At 33.8% G+C, this 13,498-nt stretch overlaps 1 protein-coding gene across 1 annotated transcript; it reads left to right on the forward strand.

The window, feature by feature from the left end:
• The first annotated feature begins 11,979 nt into the window (after positions 1 to 11,979).
• LOC147504321 (heavy metal-associated isoprenylated plant protein 16-like) lies at positions 11,980 to 12,895 on the forward strand. Its single transcript, XM_086604054.1, has 3 exons — positions 11,980 to 12,235; positions 12,346 to 12,427; positions 12,497 to 12,895. Exons 1-3 carry the CDS (start codon positions 12,230 to 12,232, stop codon positions 12,766 to 12,768), a joined length of 360 nt encoding a protein of 119 aa, XP_086460180.1. The 5' UTR covers positions 11,980 to 12,229; the 3' UTR covers positions 12,769 to 12,895.
• Positions 12,896 to 13,498: the final 603 nt, after the last annotated feature.

Here is a 13,498-nt window from a genome sequence, read left to right on the forward strand (position 1 = left end):
TTGCAGTACAAAGAATTATATTGTCTTCAGGAGATCTTAATTGGAGCCAGTGTCATTATCGTCGAGAATGTAGGAGATTGATGTAGTTTTAGGTACTTGTGACTTGTAAGGGAGATCTATTGTCTGTGTTTAATGTTTACTTTATAACCATAATCTATAATATCTACAAATTATTATATTGTTACTTGTCTCTGTGTATAATTTCTATAGATATTGGATCATTTGTACTGTTGATGTAAAAAGTTTTGACTGGCGTATTTCTTCGAGTCAAGGCTTAATTAATCAAGATATAAGCTCCTCATGGTCTCCTTATTGTACCGGGTGCTGACTCTCACTTTGGAATCAATATTTGTTGTTATTCCTGCTATGTTCATAGTGGCCTGCCAATGTTTTGTATACATGTCAACAATGAGTTGAGTAGTAGTAGATGGTAATAACATGAGTAGGAATAGTTGTTGAAGCATCTCCACTGCCCACAGAACAATCGGCTAGAAGACACTCTCTAGCAAATGTTTGCTGGAATACGTGGTGGTATATCAGAGATTCAATTTGATGAACCTCTTTCATTTCTAGAGTGCAGTATTTGATTACTAGAGACCAGATTCTCAAGGCTTTGGCATCTCCACCTTGTTTTGAATTTGTTACTTATTGTGGTTTGAAAGAGGGTTTAAAATCAGAGCTGGAAAAGTTGTCTCACCTCCTCAAGTTGTTGATTGCTTTATCGCACTACCCCTTTGCTAATTTTGGATATGTGTAGGTGGCAAAGAGAGCAACAACTATGTCTTCTGAGTTCCCCTTTATGTATCATGGTAAGCCTCCATGGCTATATAAATGGGAGGCTTACACTAGCACTTATTTTAGATTTGATTGAATGGAAGTGGTACCTGATGCAGTGATATATTGGAGGCCTACGGGTTACAATCTCACTTCATCAGTGTATGCTGCCATCTTTTCCCCTTTCTTTTTTTCTATTTTATTTTACACACTTAAAATCTTGTAATCTCCTACCCCTTTTCCCATAATTTAATCTTTTTAACCACAATGCCTCTGAGCTAGTGGACATTGGGTTTCAAAAAAAAAAAAAGATGCCAAAATCTACGATTAATGTCTTGATCTTGTGAAACGGATAACTACTTAGGTAAGACATCAGGCCATTAGCCATTCAGCAAATATTTATGACCACTACCCTTGAAAATCATCTACATCTATCGATGATGAAAGACTCAGAATCACTTTAAATGATTTGGGAAGGCCGCTCGGATTCACTATAAATGAGTTTGTCAGACTGCTTCAAGTTGTTCTAAACGATCTCCTTAGATCGTTTGGATCTATAAACCAAATGATTGAATAGGAGAAATAATTCGCTTGCCTTTCTTTTGAAAATGCGTGCATGGTATATAGTATATGTACATGGTATATGGTATCTTGCATCCTAAAATATGGATGTTACATATTATATACCATCCAAAACAGACGAAACGGGCCTTAACGACCTCCTCAGATCGCGTTTCTATGAGCCAAACAATGTGACGATGTCGTTCAGATCATTTTCAAGGCCCAAAAGGGGATGCTACATAGTATGTACCATCCATACTTTGGCAGATCAAAACTTATTGCTCAACAACATGCTATATAGTATGTATAAGCCCAACAAATGGATGCTACATAATATGTACCATCCAAAAAGTTCAAAATCTTTTAAACAAATGTCCTTAATGACCTCCCCATATCACTTTTCTATGATCCAAACGATCTGACTGGTCATTCGGATCATCTTCAAGCCCCAAAACGGGATGCTACCATAGCTAGTAAATTCGCATTTAATACCCGTTTTATACATTTTTACATATAATACAAATAATAAGGCAAACGTTTCAAACCTAGGGATTAATACACGAATTCTATGATCCAAGCTTATAATTACCAAAAAATAGGGTCCGTATTTTTTAAATGGAAAAACACGTACTATAAAAGGTATGAAGCAACTTCAAAATAAAAGGTTTTGAAAATCCACTTAGGTTAGAACCTTCCATACCTAAAGAATATCGAAGAACTAAAGTGTTAGCAAGTAAATATAAATGAAAATTTGAGTTATGCATGTGTAGTTAATGAGAAATTATGACAATTTCTTGCATTCTAAACTTGTAATGCGACAAAATATATCCGATTTTTTCCGTATTATACCTGTATAAAACATGAATTGTATGTTTGGCATTTTTGTCCAATTTTTAAACGTATTATTATGATTACATTTCAAATTTTTGGCGAATAATTTCATTATCGATTTTTAGCCGTCCACGAATTTACTAGCTATGGATGATACATAGCATGTACCATCAATACTTTGGCAGATCAAAAAATTTGTGTTCAACAGGATGCTATATACTATGTATCATCCTAAAAAATAGATGTTACATATTATATACCATCCAAAACAGACGAATCGGGCCTTAACGACCTCCTCAGATCACTTTTCTATGAGCCAAACGATCTGTCGGGGTCGTTCAGATCATCTTCAAGCCCCAAAACGGGATGCTACCATAACTAGTAAATTCGTGTTTAATACCCGTTTTATACATTTTTAAGTATAATATGAATAATAAGGCGAACGTTTCAAACCTAGGGATTAATACACGAATTCTATGATCCAGGCTTATAATTACCAAAAAATATGGTCCATATTTTTTAAATGGAAAAAAAACGTACTATAAAAGGTATGAAGCAACTTCAAAATGGAAGGTTTTGAAAATCCACTTAAGTTATAACCTTCCATAACCAAAAGAATATCGAAGAACTAAAGTGTTAGCAAGTAAATATAAATAAAAAGTTTAGTTATGCATGTGTAGTTAGTGAGTAATTCTGATAATTTCTTACATTCTAAACTTGTAATGCGACAAAATATATCCGATTTTTTCCGTATTATACCTGTATAAAACATGAATTGTATGTTTGGCATTTTTGTCCAATTTTTAAACGTATTATTATGATTACATTTCAAATTTTTGGCGAATAATTTCATTATCGATTTTTAGCCGTCCGCGAATTTACTAGCTATGGATGATACATAGCATGTACCATCAATACTTTGGTAGATCAAAAAATTTGTGTTCAACAGGATGCTATATACTATGTATCATCCTAAAAAATGGATGTTACATATTATATACCATCCAAAACAGATGAAACCGGCCTTAACGACCTCCTCAGATCGCTTTTCTATGAGCCAAACGATCTGTCGGGGTCGTTCAGATCATCTTCAAGCCCCAAAACGGGATGCTACCATAACTAGTAAATTCGCGTTTAATACCCGTTTTATACATTTTTAAGTATAATATGAATAATAAGGCGAACGTTTCAAACCTAGGGATTAATACACGAAATCTATGATCCAGGCTTATAATTACCAAAAAATATGGTCCGTATTTTTTAAATGGAAAAAAAACGTACTATAAAAGGTATGAAGCAACTTCAAAATGAAAGGTTTTGAAAATCCACTTAAGTTATAACCTTCCATAACTTAAAGAATATCGAAGAACTAAAGTGTTAGCAAGTAAATATAAATAAAAAGTTTAGTTATGCATGTGTAGTTAATGAGTAATTCTGATAATTTCTTACATTCTAAACTTGTAATGCGACAAAATATATTCGATTTTTTCCGTATTATACCCGTATAAAACACAAATTGTATGTTTGGTGTTTTTTGTCGAATTTTTAAACGTATTATTATGATTATATTTCGAATTTTTGGCAAATAATTTCCTTATCGATTTTTAGACTTCCGCAAATTTACTAGCTATGGATGATACATAGTATGTACCATCAATACTTTGGCAGATCCAAAATTTTGTGCTCAACAGGATGCTATATAGTATGTATCATTCCAAAAAATAGATGTTACATATTATATACCATCCAAAACAGACGAAACGGGCCTTAACGACCTCCTCAGATCGCATTTTTATGAGCCAAATGATGTGACGATGTCGTTCAGATCATCTTCAAGGCCCAAAAGGGGATGCTACATAGTATGTACCATCCATACTTTGGCAGATCAAAACTTGATGCTCAACAACATGCTATATAGTATGTATCATCCCAACAAATAGATGCTACATAATATGTACCATCCTAAATGGACGAAACGGTCCTTAACAACCTCCCCAGATTGCTTTTCTATGATCCGAACGATCTGACGGGGTCGTTCAGATCATCTTCAAGCCCCAAAACAGGATGCTACCATAGCTAGTAAATTTGCGTTTAATACCCGTTTTATATATTTTTACGTATAATATAAATAATAAGGCGAACGTTTCAAACCTAGGGATTAATACACGAATTCTATGATCCAAGCTTATAATTACCAAAAAATATGGTCCGTATTTTTTAAATGGAAAAAAACGTACTATAAAAGGTATGATGCAACTTCAAAATGGAAGATTTTGAAAATCTACTTAAGTTAAAACCTTCCATACCTAAAGAATATCAAATAACTAAGGTGTTAGCAAGTAAAGATAAATGAAAATTTGAGTTATGCATGTTTAGTTAATGAGCAATTCTGACAATTTTTTGCATTCTAAACTTGTAATGTGACAAAATATATCCGATTTTATCCGTATTATACCTGTATAAAACACGAATTGTATGTTTGGCCTTTTTTGTATAATTTTTAAACGTATTATTATGATTATATTTCGAATTTTTGGCGAATTATTTCCTTATCGATTTTTAGTCGTATGAAAATTTACTAGCTATAGATGATACATAGTATGTACCATCAATACTTTGGCAGATCAAAACTTTGTGCTCAACATGATGTTATATACTATGTATCATCCCAAAAATAGATGTTACATATTATATACCATCCAAAACAGATGAAATGGGCCTTAATGACCTCTTCAGATCGCGTTTTTATGAGCCAAATGATGTGACGATGTCGTTCAGATCATCTTCATGCCCCAAAAGGGGATGCTACATAGTATGTACCACCCATACTTTGGCAGATCAAAACTTGGTGCTCAACAACACGCTATATAGTATGTATAAGCCCAAAAAATGGAAATTATAACTTCCAGGAAATTAAATTGGGTTAGCGACGCTAACAAAAATAACGATTTGTTAAAAGAAATTCTATATGTATAGTTATAATTGTTGAACAAGTTTTTAAAAGTGCCGGTGTGTATGCACACATCTACTTTCTAGTTTAAAGAATAATTTTTTTTAAAAAAATAGGGTATGTATTTATGTAAAATCTTTTTCTTGAAGAGTACTATTTGAAATTAATAGGGTTTTTTAGACATTGGTCCTACTATTACTATGGTAATTAGACTTTGGTCTAGAAATGCTGAAATATTAGGTTTTGGTCCTACTTCTGTTACTTGACCGTCAAATTCAAATTCAAATTCAACGATGTTTGCAATGTTGTAACATTGAAGGCCTCTAAGCCCGAGGGTTTACGTTTCCTGAAGCCTCATCGACCCCGAAGGGAAACTAGCCCGAAGGCTCTCACCAATACACCATTTTAAGTAGACCCAACCGCCTCCACTTTATCCATGAAAACTTGCTTTCGTTTCTCAGTCCACCCATACTCGTAGCAGCACCCAGTCTCTAGCCCAAAGGCCTATCACATAATTACACGATAAAGAAATCCCAACCAACATTTGGTGGGATTCGAACTCGCAACCCCTATCTCCCATGAGGAGATATGTACATAACCAATTGAGCTAGAAGCTCTTGTGTTGAATGAAATAAACTACAATGACCTCTTTATATATATAGATATCCAAGCCATACTTGATTAATAAGGAATTAAACTAGACTTCTAAATCTAATCAAACTCTAAATAGATGTCAAATTGGTTTATTTATTTTTTCGAATAAAATAAGATGTTGTACTATACTAAATATTAAATTTAGTTTATGCTGCCTTTGTTTGGAACTTTAGAGTTTGGGGCAAAGACCAAAATATCAAATTCGAGCAATATATCGTGTACCCCAAAAACTGAGATATATCATATATTTAACAAGTATTTGACAATGTCAAACATGAACTAAATATTCTAAACTTGATACTAAGCTAGTAACTAGTTTGATATTTAACCCCATCAAACTTGATTCTAGCTTAACATGTCAAACTTGATGGGGTCAAGCACTTTGGTCTACCAAAGTAAGGATGATACAGACAATGTATCATATAGACCTGTCATTCGTTGTCTACAACATGTGAGAAAGATCAATGTATCTACTTGGCTTCCTATCATACAAATCCAGAGACATGGTAATTCAAAGACATAAATCCAACAAGTCATGGCATTCTAAAGACAAATAATTCCAACAATTCAGTCATCCAAAGGCACACAATTCCAACAAGTCATTGTCATCCAATGACAAACATTTCACCAAATACGTATAGTTAATTACATTAAGCAACAAATAATTAATTACTTGTCCAATTCTAAATCACGAAGTTGCAGTAACAGGTCGTGGCTTGCACTAGCACTTTCCTGTGCAACACAAAGTTCAGCAGCCAAGGTGTTCTGTACCGTACAATCGATCGCTTCTCGAATATGTAGACGCCTTTCACATGTAGAACTGGACCCTTGTTCTTGTCTTTCAGAAGTAGAACTAGAACCTTGTTCTGAGATTGGTGTGATACTATCAACCCAATAGACAAACCCACAACCTTTTGATTGATCTTGTAGTTAAATGTTGGAAGTTTACAACCCAATTAGATAAACATGTTTAATAAGAAATAAAAATAAAATGATACACAACTTATTCCTTACAATTCTGTCATACACAACTGATCTCGGGCAAATACAATATTGCAGTTTTTTGTTTTTTCCATTCCCAGTCACACCAAATGCCTTACAAAGACCACCTCCACACGGATATAACATGGCTTCGTCGGCCCATAGGAAAAAATCACAACTTGATTTTTGGGATTTATTTGAAGATTTAAGCGTCCAGGCTTCTAAAATAACCCAAATTACATGTTAAAATCACCATTTAGAATCCAATATATAATTCTTCAATAACTCAAATTAGTAACAATAAACAAAAATGGCTCACCCAATTGGGGCAGTTGTAGTACTACCGACCTGGATTGTCGTTGCTTCTTGATACGTGTAAACATGACGCGTCGAGACGACAATAACATCTTAAAAATTGGGGGGATTATGTTTTCCTCGGCCATCCTTTTCTGACTTACAAAAAAATCAAACCCTAGTAAAATTAAATAAATAAATCTAACTCACTAATATCAAAATCAATTATTGAAATTAACACCTGAGAGCGGAAGAGCAAACAACCAGAAGTGGTACGTTGGTGTTGTGGGTAGAGGAAAGTAGTAGTGGAAAAACTGGAGGAAAAAAAAACAGACTTTATTAAACAAATGGCACAAAGAGATCGTGACTAACCTTATCCAGGATGTTTATGCCAGCTGATATAGAAACAGATTAACAATGACAAACAACCTTCATATGTATTTACAAGACCAAACCAACCATTGTACATGCAATCAACTAATATGACAATAATCATGAATAAAATTATGAACTGAGACAAAACTAACAAAATTATTTAAGGATAAGTAAAATCAACTAATATGACAAGAAGGATGGATAAAAGTATGAACCAAGAAAGAACGAACAAAAATTATTACTAAACATGCATATATTATTAGTTTGCTAATAATATAAAAGTAGACAAAATCTAGAGTACATTGGTTTATGGGTAGCAAAAGGTGAGGGTGTGTTGCATGGAAAGGCACTAGATCTAGGCTCTCCTAGCCTTGCGTACCGGTACAGCCAGTGCATGCTAGAAATGCTAATAAAAGTAATTGAAAAATCAAGGCATAACAACTCAACCTTTAGTACAAAGTTAGTTTGCTAATTCAAACATTGCCGAGACAATTTCAATTACTAACACGCATTACATTCCTAATTTCAATTACAAATCATCTGAGAACACTGTTTCTCTGTCAGAAATGTCATCCCACGACTCCATCCCCCTTCGTCTAGGCGTCTACCATTGGCCAAGAGGAGAGTACAAATGTAGCATGCACACAGGTTTCCAATTGAGATCCCATAAACTTAAACATTTCTTTCTATATCCACTCATAGTTAGTGCCTTAACCTATGCATACAAGCAGTCCAATAACCCATGCATGTACCTTGATTGATACTGCTTTCTTCTCAATGTGTCAAGATCCATTTATAATATAACTTGTGTTTATACCAAGATTATGGCATTAATTTGCATATAAACATCAAATACACAGATCTCTAGAAGAAACCCAAATAAATACTATATACTATATTGAAATACTGAAAACAAATGAAATAAAAAATTAGGCCTGTCGATTTAAAACTAACTAATTTGAAACCAATAAGAAATAAGAAAAATCTAATACCTATCGTGCTGAACCCTTCTTAAAACTCGATGATTAGAATTAGGGATTTGAGACAAGAGAGTGTAAAGAAAAGAAAGAAAGAGATGATGATATTTTTATAGAGCTTCTACTATGCACAGGGTGAAATTGATCAGAGAATGCCGTCGAAATTGAAGTGAACGGTTGGATTTTCTATTTGACCGAAGGGAGAACGAAAGTAGCGCTAAAGTGGGAAAAAAAAAATTCTTGTTTTTTTTGTTAACTTGTTTGACAACTTGTTCACTCATTCTTCCGGTTTTTCTAGTAGATAATGCTAAGCTATCACTACTTATTTAAATCGTTGTTCTGTCCTACTGAAGGCCAAAACAAGGAGATAACTAGATAAGACTATGAATTGGTCTAGATCATGACTGCTTTTAAGTAAATACACAACTTGACATACTCATTTGAGGAATTGGAGAAGTAATGTTCGAGTTATATTCACTAACACTCAATGATGATTTGGTGATGGTGATGATAGAACTGAAGAAAAAAAAAAAAAAAAAAAGCTATACGTAACTTTTAATCCTTTCTACTTTTCTTGATGAAAACAATATAGATCAATAGAGCTTCTAGATTTTGGAAAAACGTAAAACTATGATGAGTAATATTAACCAAAAATGAAATAAACAGCAATTATTAAAATGCAAAATCTAGAGTATGCAGGCTGTACCTGTACTCTCGAATCTCTGGGCCCTCCTATTAGCAAAAGGTGCGTGTGTACTGCCCCACAAAGCCTTGAATCAAGAGTCCTGAATTCAGCGCACCGGTGCATCCAGCGCACTCTAGAATCGCTATTATTAAAACCAAAGGCCAACAATCAATCAAATATATAGGGTTTCTATATCAACGTACAAGCCAACATCTAGCACAAAATATCCACTGGAAACTGATACAATCTAGAAGTGATTGTATCAAAAACACATAACATTAACGCTTATTGAGGAGCCTTTGATCTCCTAATCCACACACAAGTGCAAACTACAATAATATACTTCTCTCCATTTGTAGTATATGAGATATACTACAATTTATAGCACAAGCTACTTAATAACTAACCACTAACCTACTTACTAGATAATGCCTAAAATGAAGGAAACTAACCAACTGACTAAACAAGACTATAGACATTAGACCTATGATTCTAGATTATACACACATAACATAAACAAACCCCCAATCCCAACAACTAACTAATACTTAAAACCCCCAATCCCAACAACCAACTAATGCTTAAACCAAAATGAAATCTTAAACCAAACAATCCATAATCAAACACATAGTTTCTAAAAGAAATCTCCTGAAACAGTAAGTTTAACTAATTGCCACAAAACTAGAATAATCAACTGCTTTATGAAGAATTTGGGTTAAAAAGAGATAGAGGGAGAGAGAGAGTACCTTTTGCGAGCAGATTGTGGGTCGATGTGGCAATAACACTCGATGATTGGAATTAGTGATTTGAGAATGGGTAAGAACACTAAACGAAACTAGTGCTAAAGTGGAAATTTTCGTGTATTTTCCTTCTTTTTATTTTTTGAATTTTTCGTTTCGTTAATCTGTTTGGGGCAACTTGTTCGCTAATGTTCCGGTTTTACCGTCGCTCTACGTGTGGCTAAGAAGATTGCACACCACATCTATAGTGCGGCATGCGTACTCTAGAAGCCCTAAATTAATTAATCTCAAAAATAAAAGGAAAAGAAATTGGTTTAATCAGCTGTGGACATTCGTCAATTATTTATCTAGGGGATGTACTTATCTTTCTACTTTGAAGAGAATGGCACGATCTACAGTGTCGGTTTCCAGATTTACCCCTAATTATTTTCTCTTATAACAATCACATATTGAAGTGGTCAAATGTAAATACCATATCATATGAAGGTAAATACGTACGTTATTTTATGCAATTTGGATTCCAAAATTTTCACGTGCCTCCTATTTGAAATTACCCAAATGCCCAGTATGTTATTAAAATTACAAAATTGCCCCTCAACTTTAATGAACAAAATTTCAACATGGTAAGGGTAAGGACCAGAGAGGCTGCACGCACTGTGCTTCCGGGAGTGGTTTGGGTCAAAAAAAAATTAGTATGTATAATGTATCTAAAGCCCAGCCTAGCGATAAATAGAAGAAACTAGCGACAAACAAAAACAAAATAATAGAAATACAGCGGATGAACAAACAAACAACCCGGCGATATCTCTTGATTCTTGAAGTCTTGATTCTTCATTCCTCACTAATAACTCTAATTGCCTAATTCTAATCCACTTTCTTCACTCATTCTACTATTCATTCTCCTCGGGTAATTTCTTATATATGTTTTTTTTCCTTTGTTTTTTAAAATATGAAATGTTAATGGTTAATTGGTTTTTGGTTTTGATTATTTGTAGCCATCTGATAAGATTAGTAAAGTGTTGTTTATTTGTTTGGTGGTCAACTAACTGAGGAAGAAGCATAAAATTTTAGGAGGTGAGTTTTTTAGTGTAAGCTAGTTTGTTTATTGTGGATTTGTGAAATTGCGGAAAGAAATTATTTTGGTTATTTTTTTTAAATTGCATTGCTTGATTTGGTGGAATGTAGGTTTTAGATATGTGAAAATTGTTATTTGAAAATTGAAATGTTGATATAGTTCGCTGGTTGTAAAATTTTGTATGTTATATGTTAATGTGTCGTCGTGTCAAGATGTAATGGATTTGAATTTTGGTGCTTGTTAGAATGGAAGTGTGTGAGTGTTTTTTACTCTTTTATTTTAATGTTGTTTCAGACGTCTAAAATGTCAAAGAGAGTGCGAAAGATAGATTCATTCTTTAAACCAAAAGAAACCGAGACATCCAATGTTGATAAAACTATTTACTTGTTTTGCAAGAAGAATAATATTGATATGCCTAATATGGATGCACGCTGTACGATGGGCACGGATAGTTTTTGTCAGTAACATGATTGCATAACGTTTGAGCATCGGTATAACATTGATATATATAACAGTGTCATAGATTCACCGAGTTAAGATTGGCTATCGTTGTTTAACCCGGAGAGAGTTGAAATGTTCGGTCCGCCATGACTCCACTTCTTACTTTTTGTGTGCTGCCCGGCCCTAAACAACTGACCGCACAAGTAGGTAGACACTTGCCAAGATACTAGTATACATTAATTCTGTTTCTGGAGAACAAAAGTTTTAAAAGACATGCATTATCATATGAAATTAGTGTAATCAAATCTTAAATCAAATTATCCTAAGTTTTCATGTGCTGGACCTGAATTATTTGTTAATTAATATATCCACTCATTGCATCAACATAATGTGACGGATGGAGGTGGGGGCGATTCGTTTGAACAAATTCGCTTATTATTTAAACGCCGATACAACTCAAGTATCATAGTTTTTCTTAATTATGCTATCAACTGTGCTATCTTTCTTAATTATTTATCCTTAATCCTGTTTTAAAATTAATCCTTGAATGACACCTCCAACCTATAAGACTCCTTACTTTAAGTTGACATTTTGGGAAAAACCAGTACATAACAAGAAGACTTCTTGACATTACTGTTCAGTGTGGATGTTGTCAATTATTCTCTTGCGTTGATTTTTCCAGAACAATTTATCACCTCTCTTAACAAGGTCTTTATCAAAAGGAATATTCATTTTGAACAAATGTCGGTTTCAATTGTCAACGACTTCGCAGTTTGTCGAAAAAAAAAAGTATAACTAGAGGTCTTATAGCTGCAGCCATATATACAGAGCACTCAATCACAACCTTGTGCAATTACATATATCAGTTCCAACTCGTTGCACACCAATCCAATGACGGTACGTAATTATCTTAGAACGTGTATGAATAATAATTAGAAAGTAGCGGTACCCAAATTCTTGTATTGCATATTTAACTTAGTGTGTAATTGGTTAAATTAATGTTGCAGCAAAAGGTTGTAATCAGGGTGTTCTCAATGAATAATGCCAAGTCGAGAACTAAAGCAATGAAAATTGCTGTTAGTGTACCAGGTATGCACCTTACAGTCTGTGTTATTTGCTGTAAGGTTGTATCATTTGAATGACAAGAATGTTGTGCAGGCGTGATATCGGTAGAATTAAAAGGTGATAGCAAGAACGAAATTGAGCTTACAGGGGAGGGAATCGATTCAACCTGCCTCACAATCTTATTAAGGAAGAAAGTTGGTTTCACCGAATTGGTCAGTGTGACTCCGATTCCTGAGAAAATAGTGGAGACTCAAAAGAAACCCGATAATAATATCCCGGTTTGCACTCCTTGCCAATATGGCACACCAGGTATCTGTTGGGCAGAGGTTCGCGACTACAATCCAGAACTTTGCGCCATCATGTGAAATATGTCATATCCTATGGGTATGACAAGTGTCTTTTACTATTAGTAATTTGTGTGGGTATGACAAGTGTCTTTTACTATTAGTAATTTGTGTTTTAGTCTGTACTAGATTCTGGACCGGGCATACACCTGAGATCTATTAAATATTTTGTCTGCTGAAAAGACTTTACAAAATGTCTCACACAAATTTTTGAATCAGAACATATTTTTATTGAAAATAAACCAAAATACGTTAAGGAGCAGTAATTATGGTCCATAAGTACTTGAGAACTAAGTGATCAAATTGAGATAGCCTCTTCACTTTGTAATTTAGGATATTAATCTGTAATTTTCAAACGGAATTATCTTAAACTCGATCTAGCTTGTATAATAGTTTTTTTAGATTTATGTTGATTTAGCGGCAAATTTTCGAATCAGAATATATTTTTATTGAAAATAAACCGAAATACATTAATGAGCAGTGATTATGGTGCATAAGTACTTGGAAACTAAGAAATCAAATTGAGATAGCATCTTTACTTCGTGGTTTAGGATATTAATCCGTAATTTTCAAATAGAATTATCTTAAACTCAATCTAGCTTGTATAATAGTTTTCTTATATTTATGGTGATTTAGCGGTAAATCATCACCGCTCGCCTTACGTACTAATGTGTACAAATCACTAAAATATCTATCAAATCACTAAAACAGATTGATTGTTTCCACATCCTCAAAGAATACACTATTCCCA

Source organism: Coptis chinensis, chromosome 4 (genome assembly GCF_015680905.1).
Source record: "Coptis chinensis isolate HL-2020 chromosome 4, ASM1568090v1, whole genome shotgun sequence".
In the NCBI taxonomy this organism is placed as follows: Eukaryota; Viridiplantae; Streptophyta; class Magnoliopsida; order Ranunculales; family Ranunculaceae; genus Coptis; species Coptis chinensis.

What these genes read in the sequence shown, in the direction of transcription:
- LOC147504321 (XM_086604054.1), top strand. An exon ending in AATTGCTGTTAGTGTACCAG is followed by an intron (nt 12,428 to 12,496) that starts GTATGCACCTTA and finishes AATGTTGTGCAG; the next exon opens with GCGTGATATCGGTAGAATTA.